This window comes from Neopsephotus bourkii, unplaced genomic scaffold, assembly GCF_033783945.1.
Source record: "Neopsephotus bourkii isolate Nb327-2 ecotype Australia unplaced genomic scaffold, CSIRO-AGI_Nbou_v1 NB_832, whole genome shotgun sequence".
Lineage (NCBI taxonomy): Eukaryota > Metazoa > Chordata > Aves > Psittaciformes > Psittacidae > Neopsephotus > Neopsephotus bourkii.
The window spans coordinates 334926-350330 of NW_026901328.1; the positions used below are offsets into that span (position 1 = coordinate 334926).

The 15405-nt window shown below is 39.8% G+C and overlaps 1 protein-coding gene across 2 annotated transcripts; it reads right to left on the minus strand.

Moving 5' to 3' along the window:
- Nucleotides 1-234: 234 nt before the first annotated feature.
- Nucleotides 235-9359, minus strand: LOC133213480 (T-cell activation inhibitor, mitochondrial-like). Of its 2 annotated transcripts, XM_061355703.1 has the most exons (5): nucleotides 9215-9359; nucleotides 7470-7561; nucleotides 5352-5584; nucleotides 4672-4803; nucleotides 235-778 (listed from the first exon to the last, which is right to left on the minus strand). In XM_061355703.1, the coding sequence occupies exons 1-5, from the start codon at nucleotides 9336-9338 to the stop codon at nucleotides 553-555; spliced, it is 807 nt and encodes a 268-aa protein (XP_061211687.1). In that variant the 5' UTR covers nucleotides 9339-9359; the 3' UTR covers nucleotides 235-552. The 2 variants fall into 2 exon arrangements, with proteins under 2 accessions (XP_061211687.1, XP_061211688.1); XM_061355704.1 differs by lacking the exons at nucleotides 7470-7561; nucleotides 9215-9359 and adding an exon at nucleotides 6231-6982.
- Between the last annotated feature and the right edge of the window lie 6046 nt (nucleotides 9360-15405).

The following is a 15405-nucleotide window of genomic DNA, read 5'->3' on the forward strand; positions in this document are numbered from 1 at the left end:
GGCAACAATATTGCACCAGCACATGAAACTAGAGACCAAGTTAATGTACAGCTTTCTTCTGCAAAGCAGATGTATTTTCCCTTGTATTTTCTAACTCAAGAATAGGCAGCAATATGAAATGTCAATGTTGCCACCAGATACTGCATTCAATGAAACCTTAAGGTAACATGTCATGTCTGGTTTGAGACATCTGAGGTTACCTATCTGGGATATTGAAAAACACATACACATGCACACTTTTGCAGACTTGCAATTTAATGTATTATCATCATTCACTAAAAAAAAAAACCACCACAGTTTCACAGCTGCTACCATACACTGGGATTCCTACAGTAGTATGGAGAATGTACAAATGTCTTTCCAGAACTATCAATACTGAGCATTGTGCAAATTGTCCAGGACTCCAATTCTTTTTGAGCAGCAGTTCAAAGAAAGTTTGTGGGTTGAATACTGATATCAAAATACAGATTTAAATAATTTACTCTTAAAAACATTCATATTTATAGCCTCTTATGGAAAATAAGCAATTCCTCTGATTATCAGATATGTCCCTCAGTTTCTCCAGTTCCAAGGTATGCACAGATCTCCATCCTGCAGCACAGAGTAGAAGTGAGAAATGCAAAGGTGCATGCCTTGTAGGTACGGCAGGGATTCTTCTAGCAACCTCTTACAGCAATCTATCATCTGTGCACTGGAAACACTGGGCTCCTTATACAGGCGATCCAGAGAAAATCTTTCAGTGGAAGTATCAGTTAACTCTCTCTCTGTAATCATCATCCTAGCAAACGAAGACAACATACAGTGACAAAATTAGAACTTAGTATCTTAAAAATACACCACCTGGAAAGAAGTATATTTGTGGGTTATATGCATGTAAACAAAGGTGTCACTTCAAGGACAGCTACGTTATAGCTGAGATTTTTGTGCAGGTTGATACCCATGTCTACCTCAGAAGCTTGACTGAACAGGCTTCCACGACTACGGGCAACAGCATGCTGACAGAGTCACATCTGAAAGCCTGCAGCAAGACATTTCTTTGCTCACCAGAAAAAATACTGAGATAAAAATCCTATGAGAATCTATTTTTAATGTAAAGGATGAAAGGACTTCAATAAGTGTAAGCTTTAAGAGTAAGAACATGTTAGTAACATGTTAGTAAAGTGTAAGCTTTAAGAGTAAGAACATGTTAGTAACTCTGTCTTAACTCCAGTACTCCCTATGTGATCAAAAGCAGATGACATGTAAGGTCACCTGATACATATTAAATGTGTTAATAACTTACTAATTGCAGAAGTGTATGGATTCAATTGGACACAATGACCTTAAAGGTCTTTTCCAACCTAAACAATTCTATGAATACTGAATTCATAACTTGCAGATGATTTTTTTCCATTCACCCCAGACAAAGAGTGGTAAGACACCACACAGCAATCAGAAGCTACTCAGAAATAATGTGCAGAATCAATTGAGAGTCACTGTAAGTAATCTCATGCAGAGAGACACTTCAGGTTGGTTAGCATATTCAGGTTAGTCAGCAAGCCTAACTAGCTCAGGCACTGTGCCCCATTCACACAGGTGTAATTCCAGAGCCAGCGTGGCTATAGAAACAGCACCATCACTGCCCTACAATTCAGACCCTGTGTGGAACAGGAGCAGCATGTCTGTGGGGCCACTGGGATGTGAATCAGCCCAAGCTAAGCAGAGACACAGCTACCGAGACTGTTTGACTCATGCGATAACATGACTGCAGGGGCTCAACACCACTCTTTCCAAAGCCTGTGGATCTCGTGTACTTGCATGGCACTACACTCTGCTGAGGTCACAGTACAAGAGCCCAGTTCTGGCAGGCAGGGATGAACTGAGCCAGTGAGTTTGTTGGAAAAGGGCAAAGTTTTTTTATGATAAACAATTGTATAAAATAGTAGAAATGATTATGTTTGAAAAATTTATAGATCAATACTGGGGCTTTATATATTAGAAAATATTGTAACTTTGCAGTTTTGTATCACGGCTGCTCTGTAACCAGTGTTGCAATGGTAGTCTTAGTAGCAAAAAACCTAATATAACCATATATGGTGAAAGGTGTATGGGTGGATTTAGAAATGTATGTACTGGAGACTATACCCAAGTAGAACCTATGCATAAGATAGCCAGAAGAGCATACCAGAAGCAGTCAAAGGAAGATAAGAAAATGCTAGTGTTCACACAAGGGCTGGGATATGTCCCAGTAAGGGAAAGGTGAAGAGGACAACCTGAGGAAGACTTCTTACTTCATCTGAGGAAGACTCCTTACTTCATCGGAACGACCACCAGACGACCACCAGAGGGGGCTGAGCAAGCGTAGAAGAGGCTGATGTTGTAACATTTATGTGGCAATGATGTGGCAATCCTTAAGGCATATGCATTAGCTAATGTTGTAATCCGTGCTAAATGTGTATAAATTGCAAACACGATGTGACAAGGTTGGAACCAGATTTGGGTGTGTACCCCTGGTTCCCCAGCGCTGCAATAAAGCACCTCATATAACCATTCCGGTGGTTATGTGTTTGCTCCTACGCTAACAAGTTTATCTGGAGCAAGCCTGCTCTCTGTACTGACTGCATCTGTGCCACCCTCCTGAACACTTCTCTAATACCTGAGCATGAAGCTTCCCTGTTCTGCAAAACCTAGGGCTCCCCTGAAGAATAAAGTTAGCTGCACATAGTGAGAACTGAGGGTTTATTTTCGTCTCCTCTACAAGGCTTACACCTTTATCACAACATAAACCTGATACTTCACAAACACAAGGGAAGGAGAAGCAAATTCATACTAAATCCTGCATTACCAGAAGACCGACACTGTCCATGCAGATAATGCCATTTTCTAGAGCAGCAGTATCTGAACTCCCCAGTGCATCAGGTCATACAGTAAACAGCACTGCATAGATGGAATTCCATATGTAAAACATTCATCTGAATGTGCAAATTAAACCCAGTACATCTTAAAATGTTTTCTTTTATTTCAGGGCCCCTTAAGCAATCACAGGAGGCTAAGGAAAATCAGAAGTACAGAATGGGGTCGGTTCAAGGAAGCATTAAGTGAAAAAGGAGTTCAGCTTCAGAAAAAGACAACTAAGGGGAAAGATGAAATATATACCAAAATAAAAAAGGAGAGGTCATAAATAAAGAATGACTGTTTCGTATTTTCTACAGCACAAGAACAAGATAATGACAAACCAGGTTGTGGGTCTGTAAAACCCAGAACACCTTTTCCCTCCTTTATATATGTAAGCTGTATGTAATTTAACTGTGCAATTGGTGCCACAGGGTATTTTGGAGCCACAAAGCATAAATATGCTCAAAAAATAGATAATTAAAGATGGAAGAAAAAGAAGACAGTTGATTACTCTCTGAGAGGAGCCCCACATTTGTCCTGGATTAGTGTCTTTATAATGTGGAGTAGTGCGAGATGTTCTGGAGAGCAAGTTACCCAGATTCAAATGTGTATGTTTGCTACAACATCCCTCCCAACCTCTAAAGATAATACTTTTCCAGCTGTCACATGTGTTCAGCTACACAGAGAGCTATTCAGAAGTTATATGGCAAAAATAATCTAACTTGAAAGCTGGACAAGCATTATGGAAGAATTCCACCAAATCTCCATGTTTTACCAAAGTCCATTTCCAAAATATACCCTCCCAAGCAACAAGGTCTTAAAAGAGCTAGAACCATAAGTCAGTAAGACTCATGCCTAAAATAACCTTCACAAAAAACCACCTGGATCTGTATGTCATGTATACACTCATGACAATGTGATATTTCAACAATTCAGTAAAAGATTTCCAAAGCAGAAAAGCTTGCAGTAACAATCTCTAAAAGGTCAGTAACACCCTGTCACCCATTACAGTATTTTACTAAAAATAAACACAGTATCTCTGCTTCATGCTTTTAACTCTCAAAGACACAACACCCACAATCAAGAACAAAATTTACAGTTCTGATGGATATTCCAAGTCACAGAATCACGTAATCATTTAGGTTGCAAAAGACCTTTAAGATCATTGAGTACAACTGTAGTCTATGGACTTTATTTATAGTACTTTGTCTCAATTATTATCAACTCCCTCATCTCACTTCCATCTGTGAAAGAGTACCAAGGAGGTGTTTCTCTCATTATTCTATCACAGATCTTTTTCTTTCCCTTGCTAGGTGCTACCTGACCTTTTTCCTTATCTAACTGACAAACAGCTAGGAATAATAATTCCCTAGTTGGTCTCAGTTATGGTTGTTTTTTTTTTTTTTTTTTTTTATTTTACTGCTTTCTCATCACAATGTAAGTAACATTAATAGAAGTTTGCTGCTTTCTGAGTCAATAAAAACCCCATCTCTCCTCTGGGGAGGTAACAGTAAACACATTCTGTAATTGTCTTGTACGAAAAGATCTTATATTTCTGAATAAAGTCCAACTTTCCTACAAGGTGAAGGATGAGGATTTTCCAACAACTGTTTGCTGAACACTGACTTTTTTACTTAGTAAAGCTGCTGGGTAAAGTTCTATTTTATAAACAGATGGGGTTTTTCCTACCAAAACAACATGAATACATTCTTCAAAGTTCTCCTCCTCCTCCAAATAAAACATATGATGTGCAAAGATTTTAATGAGCTAAATGTATCGTGTCACATGAACACTTACTCCTCCTTTCTTTTCAGATTCTCTCTTGCTTCCTGTGCTTTGGCAAAAATAAACCATTGAAGGGTTGCTGGATCACAGACCGTTGGGATCATAAAGTGTCCAAATTCATGCAAGCTTGGTGCATATCTGTCGCTAATGACACATGATGGAAATAAAAACAAGGTGTAACTTTTAAAACAAAGTATTTACATTAATTACTTTCAGAATTAATTCTGAAGTTAAATATAAATTAATCACAATAAGTGGTAAAAGTAATCCAAGTTTGGTTCATGAAAATACAGAAACATCATACATAAAGCTTTTTTAAAATTACATTTCAAAAGAAGCTGTCAACAATACTCCAAAAATATAAACAGCAACACCATCATACAGAGCTGAGTGCTGACCTAATAGCACAAAACCTTCAATTTAACACAGCACAACACTGTACGATGAAGTGTTACTCTGAAGAACTTTGACTCTAACTTGTATGAAATTAGCAGGACTTTTTTCAGTCCAATTCCTTCTTAAACCATAAAAAGGCACTTAAAACCTTTAGAAAAAATGTTGACAAAATGAAAATCTGAGATTATATTAGTTTTCTTCTTAGCAAAAGCAGTAATCAGTGTAACAAAACAACAACCAAAAAAAAAAAAGAGTAAAAGCTCTAAAAGGAAGAAACCTGCCCTGCAAATACCTACCTTTCCAGAATCATCTGCAAGCCTCGCAGACTGCGAGGATGAAAAGGTAGTCTACTGTCACGTAATTTATTATAGAAAGAGTCCAGAGTCTTGTAATACTCTTCTAGAGTCAACAGGGGTTGCAGTTCTTCAATATATATTACTTGTATGCCTCCCAGAAGCTGGCCTATCCGATCTTCCAACAACAGCAGCCTTTTTTGAAGCTTGTAATAATTTGGCAATCTCTCAAAAATCTGTGCACACATACACAAACACACACTTCCTATGTTACAAAGTGTAACACTTAAAATTAAGAAATGAAAAATTTAAAACAAGAAACTATAAAGAAAGAGACACTTAACAATGTAAACAGGGAACCCAAGGGGAAGAAAAGAAATAAAAACAAAAGGATAAAAAAAAAATATCAGAAATACAAAGTATATACACTTTGAGCCAGGTATAGTGGAATAAGCTCCTAAGTATTTTTGGCATTTATACTATAAAGGCACTAAAAGGCCGTAACAAGATTGATCGATGTGCTCTTTATAAAAAACCCCCAAGAAATAACAATTTGAGGCCTACATAGTGTTTATCACCACAGTTATAGTGGTACAGCTACCCCATATACAGTCAAAAGTGGTTTTGCCAGCCTAATTTATACAAATTCTCAAAAGAGAATTCTGTTGCTGCAACTAGTTCTTTCCAAGGGTCTGGATAACTTATCTCATCTTGAGTCTGAAAGGAGGGAAGAAAGAAGGAAGGCACCAGATCTCTAATCTAAAAAAGCTATACCAGAAAAAGTTAAGAAGTGATCAGACTTGTGAGTCAAGACATAGGTGGTGTGACAGGGAGAGGGCTGGAACAGTGAAAAGGGAAAGTGCAGTAGTAATCACTACTTACCATCTACCCAGTTGTTAGTATAACATAGATTTCCATACCAAAAATTACTGCTGCTGGAACAAGTCAAGTGAATCATCTCTTTAGAAGCCCAAGAGAGTAGTTTAAACAGGACAGCTTTTGGCACAATAAAATCCACTGGCTCAGCATTAGCATTTATTATTGAGAAAAACTGCAAAATTCTTCTAAATATTTTACCTCTGAAGAAGCAGTCTACAGACTGACTTGGACATTATTCAACTGCTGCTTTTTCTAATGATTAGTAACAACAGCACTAATACTTAAGACTGCTGCCTAAAACGGTTTAGAATTAGGCAAAAGATTCTGCTCTCTGAAAATCGAGCAGCTAAAAAAGCTCACAAAGATTTTCACTGACTTTTACTATGTATCATTTAACAGGATAGTCAGTGCATTTTAAAATAAAAAGCCTTTGATTTCAGGTTGTCTTCTAAAGCAAATACCATCACCACAACTACACACACTGTCCCATCTGCAAAATACTTTGTGTGGAGATACAACCCCTTCAGAAAACCTGTGGGCAAAGGTTAGAAAGGGCAAGAATTTCTCTTCAAGGAAGATAGCGTTTCTGAATACAGAAATAGAATATTCTGATATTCTAACTGGGTGAAATTCCCAACTATGAGGTTCCAATTATGTCCCTTACAAGGAAATTTTTTTTTATAGAACCATCAATATTTCAGCAACCAAGATTCAAAAAAATTTCCTTAAGTGATATCCTGATATCATAACATTTTATTTGTGCTCATTTGCATACAGTACTTTTATCATTTAGAATGCCAGAAAGCCTGTCAACATCCACATTATCTGCCTAAAACAACAAAGTGGATTGACAGGGTTGGTTAGCAGCTACTCACTGAAATGATCAGTTCACAAATCTGAATAAAATTCCTAAAGTCTTCATAGGAATGAGCTCTTTATAGATCAGGAAATATTCTGCCAGTGCTCACTGCACAGATTGGAGCACTGTAACAAATTAGTTTTCTTCATATCTAATCAGGGTTACGACTGTTTTGCTAGCAAAAGCAGCAGTGAAGATCTGATGAAGACTGTTGTTAGCATATCACAGGATTAAATTTAGAACACAGTGTAGACAGTTATGCTAAACACAGTAGCTATGTGTTTGCTTTAGATTACTCACCTGTAGAATTTAATATTTTGGTTATAGTTTAAAAAAGGATGTCATAAAAAGAGGCATTATCATTTACTACAAAATCTCCTTACTTTGGTCCAGTGATGGTGAACATCCATGGTCCCCAGCATTATGTGGCCTGCTGCACTCATACCTGAACGGTCTGTAAATACCATTGTGCGCCCTAAGGATTGAACAAACCTCTTTACTAATCTGGCTATTGTAATTATTCCCATAATTATTTAAGGTTTAACTATGCTACTAACATGTCACAAGCAACACAATTCTGCAGCACAAACATGTACAAGTAAGCGCTTTCCTTATTCTCAAAATTTGACAGAATGATTCTTGAAAACTCCAAGATTATTTTATTTTTCATACAAACCTTACGTAGCATTTGCCTTCTTCCTGCTTAAACTTGACAGATTTTTAGTTAACTGGACCTTTCTTCTTACAAAGACTCTTTTAAAAATAGAATCTCAGCAGACAGCATATTCAAAGAATAGGTACAAATCCTGTATACAGTAGGAAATACATGCCACATGCTTAAATAATATGCAAGGTAAAAGTTGGTCAAAACAGTATTAACAGAGCCATTTAACACTGCTTTCACAGAACAATCTGCAATATGCAAGCTGTAAAGAAACACTTTCACATTAGGTTTTTGCTCTTTTATTTAAAAGAAAGAATAGAAGCAACATAAAAGGATCATACTAGGTTGACTTTTGGGGTGATAAATCAGTCTGACTACAGTTTTTTTTAAGTGAAGTACACAGATCCTCAAGAATTCTTTAGGGTAAAAGCAGAGGTAACTATTTATCGAAGTAAGCTTCCATAAAAGTCTTCAGTGTAATGTATTAATCTACAAGACAAGACTTAAACAAAAAGTTCTGCTCTCAGAAATCAGTTTTCAAAAATCCTTAAGAGCAACACTGACTTTAAGGAATCACGTCCACACTTGCAGCCCAAGGCAAGATCAACTGCAGCTGTTTAAGTACTGGCAGGTATTTGTCCAGTATGCTATTAAAGATCTTCAAAGATGGAGACTACAACAGCTTCACAAGATAGACTTCTTTACCTAAGCAAAGCTAGATAAACTAAGTCGAAACCTGATACAATTTAGAACTACTATTTATTGTCACTCTGTCTTTTGACAAAGGATTACACAAACCCTCAGATGAAAGCCACTCAAAACTTACTATCTGCAGACATGAATAAAATATGGAGTTATAATTACATGAAATAGCTACTGCTACAGGTCAAACAGCTGTACAAGAAGAATGGTACATCAGGTTTAGAGAACACATATATTACGTATTATATGTGTACATATATATGTATCTTATATATACATAAAATATAGGTATTTTATCGAAAATGCATGGTAAGACAGTATGATTCTAAAGGTATTCTAGTAAGTCCTCCTTATACTGACTCTTTAGAGAGATACTCATGTTTTTGTCTTGAATGCACCATGGCTAATAATCTCTTGCTGCCTCCATCCTTTCAAAAGGTTCAGTCTAGATTTTTTAATTTTCATTTTTAGTACTAAGTCTAGTGCCTTCAACACGCTCAGTTTGCATTTAAGTAGTAAAATAGAAGCTGAGTGTAGCAAATACACTATAAGATGTTGTGGTTTAAACTGAGTCACTTGAAAAAATACCCAGTAGCTTAAAATGAAAGCTCTCACCAGCTTTTCAGCAAGCTGGTCAGATTTGTTTTTACAGTTACCAAAAGCATTTGTGAATAGAACTAGAGCTCCCTTGTCACAGAAGACTCATGAGCATCTTTGAGTCAATAGTATATTAGAATATATGAAACAAACAACAGAAAATACCTTTAACATTCTTTAATACTTCAGGTCTCTGCTGGACTAAGCGACCTAGACTGTGTAGCTGGCTACAGCGATGAGCAACACCCCAGCTTCTCTGCCACCTGAATAAAAATATAATTGAAAGCATTTAATTTTTAATAGTATTAAAATAAAACTTGTATGTTGAGATGCAGCTCAAAGCCTTCTAACACAAACAACTCAAAATAGACTCCAATAGTAATAAAAGCAAGGGCAATAAAAAGGGAAAAACTGTTTCATATGTTATTTGAACAGATAAAAGCTAAATAAAAATTCAGTCTTTCTTAAAGTGAGTACAAAAAAAAAAACAAAAAAACCCAACCAACCCCCCAAAAAACCCTGTGGTAGACAGAACATAACTTGCAAATCTCTCCACCAATAAGAAGTGGGTTAGTAAGTAAATAGCTTACTGACAACCCAGTTTTGGTTCAGTCATGTGGCATGCAGTTTCTGTTCGTACACTGTGTAATGTTTACCTGGAAGAACAAGTACTTTATATAAGGATATTTTCCTTTTAGCTCCTTGCACAAAACATTGCTAGGACTCCAGTGGTAAGCTGATATATATATACACACTCATGTTTTACAACAGAGTAATTTTTTTAAACTATACAGGAGCCACGTGTTACACTGGCAACTTCAACACACATAGCTTTGACATCTCATCCATCACAGACAGATTAAACTCCTAACTTTCAAAAAGCATTTAAATCATAAAGTTGTCCCAGTTTATTGAAAAATTGCATCCTTTTACAAACTTCTAGTTCATACAAAAGTCTAGACTGGCTAGAGTTAATTTTTTTTTTACAGCACCCCCTGTGTTTTGTATTTTTTACAGAATCAGTGTTGATAATGTACCACTGTTTTGGCTACTGTGCAGTGCTGGCACAGTGACCAGATTTTTGCTTTTTCTTCCCACTCTGCCCACTCTCCATCAGCAAGTAAGCTGACGTGACTGAGAAGTTGGGAGGGGACACAGCCAAGACAGGTGACATCAACTGATCAGAGATATTCCATATGTCGTGCTCAGCAATAAATGCTCAGAGAAAAGAAGGAGGAAGGGGAGACCCTTGAGGTTACGGCATTCATCTTTCCAAGTAAGCATTACACATGCAGAGGCCCTGCTTTCCAGAAGGGGTTGAACATCTGCCTGCTGATGGCGAGTAGCGAAGTAATTCCTCCTTTTGCTTTGCTTGAATGTACAGCTTTGCTTCACTTCACCTAAACTTCTATCTTAATATGTGAGTTTTCCTGCTTTTGCTCTTTCTATTCTCTTCCTCCCACCCAGAGCAAGTGGCTGTGTGGGCACTTAGCTGCTGACTGGGGTCAACCCACATCATCTAATTTAGGAAAATCTAACAAATACTGCTTGGGATACAGAGAATGGTGTTATGCCAAAGAATTTCTGAGGCAATTTCATCTATTATAATGAAAGCCATTCTAGTAACTATTTACTGTTACCTAGCACTATTACTCTGTTTTCAGTAGCACCAAACACGAATGTGATCCTGCATGATCATAAGTAGTAGTTTCCTATTAAGACACTTGTTTGTCAAGTTTCTAACACATTCTTTTCTGAATTGTGACAATATAACTCTTGGAAGGTTAATAACTCTTCATGGAACAATAGTTCTATTGTATTTTAAGAGCACAAACTATAAAAAAATTAAATATAAGCCATGAATAAACCCAAACCTACACATTTAGTAAAGACTATTTCATAAACTTGACTCTTTCACGGACACCCCCTTGTCGTGGGGAAAGAGCTTGCGTGCCCTTGTGAAGTTGGGAGTTATGCTGGTGGTAGCTTATGCTTCCGGTAGGGTCTCCTATGCCAGTCAGCTCTCAAATGAAGGGTCAGACAAAGTGTGTCCATGGGCAGGATGGGCTCACTAGCCTTCGGGCAACCATCCTAGGAGAAGGACAACTCCAACTTCAAACCCGGGCAGATGGAGCTTGTGTAGCCCTGTAAGGCCATCCATTTAAGAGAAGGATAATCTAATTAAACCTACGACCTGAGGACTTTGCTGTCACCGTCCAAGCTCGCTAGGCCCTGGCAGATAAACCTCAGGTGTAAAGGGTGAGGCCAGATCTGCGCATGCTGTGCCTCACCTAAAATAAATCCACTGCGCAGGCCCGAAGGGTTTACCCACACTTGCAAAGCCCTGTAGCGACAGGCGAAGGACGAAACAGCAGGTGATAAGGTGCACTGGAAGTTGCAGACCCAACCCTGCATGCAGGCGGTTCAGGACATTGGTTGCTCAAGTCTGACCCAGGAGATGACAGTCTTGTTCGGCAGCATCCTGAATGACCAAGCAGCCTTTTTCAAGGACAGCACTGCTTGCTCCATATGGAGAGAGGCCTAGAAAAGGTGGCCTAACCAAAGCTCATCTCCCCCTCCACCTGGTTGGCTAGCCGCGGCCAACAGGCATCTTCTATTGCGGTCAACTAAAAACAAAGAGACAAAGGCATACACCTGCCTCCAAAGGTGTGTCCAGATTGACACTCGCATGTTGGAACATCAGAACCATGCCTGATACAGTGAACAGTGGGCGTCCTGAGCGCCGTTCTGCGCTAATTGCCTATGAATTGTCACGTCTTAACATCGATATCGCTGCACTCAGTGAAGTTCACCTTCATGAGGAAGGTAGCCTCAAAGAACATGGTGCTGGCTATACACTCTACTGGTCAGGCAAACCCAAAACTGAAAATCATCTTTCTGGAGTTGGCTTCATGATTAAAAACTCCATCATCTCTAAACTTGAAAACTTGCCTATAGGTCATTCCAACCGTATTATCTCCTTACGTCTTCCACTACACAATAAGAAACATGTTGTTCTTTTCAGCATATATGCTCCAACTCTGCAAGCTGACCCTGCAGAAAAAGAAAAATTCTACTCCGACCTGCGTCACCTCACTCAGAAAGTTCCTACAGAAGATAAGATCATAATCCTTGGTGACTTCAACGCCCGAGTAGGAAAGAACTTTGAAGCCTGGAAAGAAGTACTAGGCAAGCACGGTGTTGGCAGCTGCAATGGTAACGGTCATCTCTTACTAGAGTTCTGTGCAGAGCAACAGCTTACCATCACCAACACTATCTTCCAGCAGAAAGACAGCTGGAAGACAACCTGGATGCATCCTCGATCTAAACATTGGCACCTTATTGATTATGTTTTAGTACGCCAGAGAAATATTCGTGATGTCTGCCAGACCAGAGTGATGCCTAGTGCAGAATGCCAAACAGACCACCGCCTTGTGCGTTGCAAACTTAATTTCCACTTCAAGCCCAAACCTAAGAGGGGCGGCATTCCAAGGAGGAGGCTCAATGTTGATAATCTTCAAATAGCTGCAGTGAGGGACAGCTTTCAGGCTAACCTTCAAACTAGGCTTGAAGACCAACGTATAGATTCTTCTCCTGAAGCGCTTTGGCAACATATCAAAAATAGCATCCTGCAGTCCTCCGTAGAATCCATTGGGTTCTCCTCAAAGAAAAACAAAGACTGGTTTGACGATAGCAACCAGGAGGTCCAGGAATTGCTGACAAAAAAAGAGATCTGCTCATCAAGCACACCTCGCTCAGCCACTCTGCCATGTAAGAAAAGCAGCCTTTCGTCTTGCATGTAGCAAACTCCAACAGAAACTTAGAGACATCCAGAACAAGTGGTGGCTCAACCTAGCAGAAAAGACTCAACTATGTGCAGATTTGGGTGACCACAGAGGATTCTATGAGGCTCTGAAGGCAGTGTATGGACCCACATTCCAGGTTCAAAGCCCCTTACTTGGTGCAGATGGCCAAACGCTTCTTACAGATAAAATCTCCATCCTGAATTGTTGGTCTGAACATTTTCAAACCCTCTTTAGTGCTAATCGTGTAGTCCGAGGCGTAGGAATCCAGCACATTCTGCAACATCCAGTGGAAAACGAATTGGATTTAGCCCCTACCATGGGAGAGACTCTTAAGGCCATACAGCAGGTGAAAACTGGCAAGGCAGCTGGGGTTGACGGAGTCCCACCTGAAATATGGAAGCATGGAGGCCAAGCACTTCACACTAAATTTCATGAGCTAGTTTTGTGCTGTTGGGAACAAGGCAAAATACCGTCAGACTTTCGTGATGCAATCATCGTCACTCTGTATAAGAAAAAAGGTGCCAAGTCAGACTGCTCAAGCTACCGTGGTATAACTCTGCTCTCCATTGCTGGTAAAATTCTTGCAAGAATACTATTGAACAGACTAGTACCTGCTATCGCAGAAGAACTTCTACCTGAAAGTCAGTGTGGTTTCAGGGCTAATAGAAGTACCACAGACATGATATTTGTTCTCAGACAATTGCAAGAAAAGTGTAGAGAACAGAACAAGTAACTTTCGTGGACCTCACCAAAGCTTTTGACACTGTGAGCAGGAAAGGCCTGTGACTGATCTTAGAACGATTAGGTTGTCCCCCCAAGTTCCTCAAAATGATTATTCTGTTACATGAGGATCAGCAAGGCCAAGTCAGGTATGGTGATGCACTCTCTGAGCCTTTCCCAATAACCAATGGTGTGAAACAAGGCTGCGTTCTTGCACCGACCTTACTCACAATCTTCTTCAGCATGATGCTCCAAAGGGCTACAGCAGACCTCGACGAACAAGACGGCATTTATATTCGATATTGTACCGACGGTAGCCTATTCAATCTAAGGCGACTGAAGGCCCACACTAAGACCCTAAACCATCTTGTCCGTGAACTGCTCTTTGCTGATGATGCCGCCCTTGTTGCCCACACAGAAGCAGCTCTGCAGCGTTTAACATCTTGCTTTGCAGAGGCGGCTGAGGTTTTTGGGCTGGAAGTCAGCTTGAAGTAGACAGTAGTCCTCTACCAACCTGCACCGCAAGAAGATTATCGCCATCCCCATATTACCATCGGCGAGTCAGACCTTAAGACGGTTCAGCAATTCAGCTAAGGCAAGCACGGTGTTGGCAGCTGCAATGATAACGGTCATCTCTTACTAGAGTTCTGTGCAGAGCAACAGCTTACCATCACCAACACTGTCTTCCAGCAGAAAGACAGCTCGAAGACAACCTGGATGCATCCTCGATCTAAACATTGGCACCATATTGACTATGTTTTAGTGCGCCAGAGAAATATTCGTGATGTCTGCCAGACCAGAGTGATGCCTAGTGCAGAATGCCAAACAGATCACCGCCTTGTGCGTTGCAAACTTAATTTCCACTTCAAGCCCAAACCTAAGAGGGGTGGCATTCCAAGGAGGAGGCTCAATGTTGATAATCTTCAAATAGCTGCAGTGAGGGACAGCTTTCAGGCTAACCTTCAAACTAGGCTTGAAGACCAACTTATAGATTCTTCTCCTGAAGCGCTTTGGCAACATATCAAAAACAGCATCCTGCAGTCCTCCGTAGAATCCATTGGGTTCTCCTCAAAGAAAAACAAAGACTGGTTTGACGATAGCAACCAGGAGGTCCAGGAATTGCTGACAAAAAAGAGATCTGCTCATCAAGCACACCTCGCTCAGCCACTCTGCCATGTAAGAAAAGCAGCCTTTCGTCTTGCATGTAGCAAACTCCAACAGAAACTTAGAGACATCCAGAACAAGTGGTGGGTCAACCTAGCAGAAAAGACTCAACTATGTGCAGATTTGGGTGACCACAGAGGATTCTATGAGGCTCTGAAGGCAGTGTATGGACCCACATTCCAGGTTCAAAGCCCCTTACTTGGTGCAGATGGCCAAACGTTTCTTACAGATAAAACCTCCATCCTGAATCGTTGGTCTGAACATTTTCAAACCCTCTTTAGTGCAAATCCTGTAGTCCAAGGCGAAGGAATCCAGCACATTCTGCAACATCCGGTGAAAAACGAATTGGATTTAGCCTCTACCATGGGGGAGACTCTTAAGGCCATACAGCAGGTGAAAACTGGCAAGGCAGCTGGGGTTGACGGAGTCCCACCTGAAATATGGAAGCATGGAGGCCAAGCACTTCACACTAAATTTCGTGAGCTAGTTGTGTGCTGTTGGGAACAAGGCAAAATACCGTCAGACTTTCGTGATGCAATCATCGTCACTCTGTATAAGAAAAAAGGTGTAAAGTCAGACTGCTCAAACTACCGTGGTATAACTCTGCTCTCCATTGATGGAAAAATTCTTGCAAGAATACTATTGAACAGACTAGTACCTGCTATC

Bases quoted from the DNA above. Each gene is read 5' to 3' on its own strand.
- LOC133213480 (XM_061355703.1), bottom strand. From the start codon at position 9,338: ATGCTTTCAATTATATTTTTATTCAGGTGGCAGAGAAGCTGGGGTGTT. The intron at 7,562-9,214 runs GTATTTTCTGTT...TTCAATCCTTAG, and splicing joins AGTATTAAAGAATGTTAAAG to GGCGCACAATGGTATTTACA. The intron at 779-4,671 runs GTAAGTGTTCAT...TTCGTTTGCTAG, and splicing joins AATCTGAAAAGAAAGGAGGA to GATGATGATTACAGAGAGAG.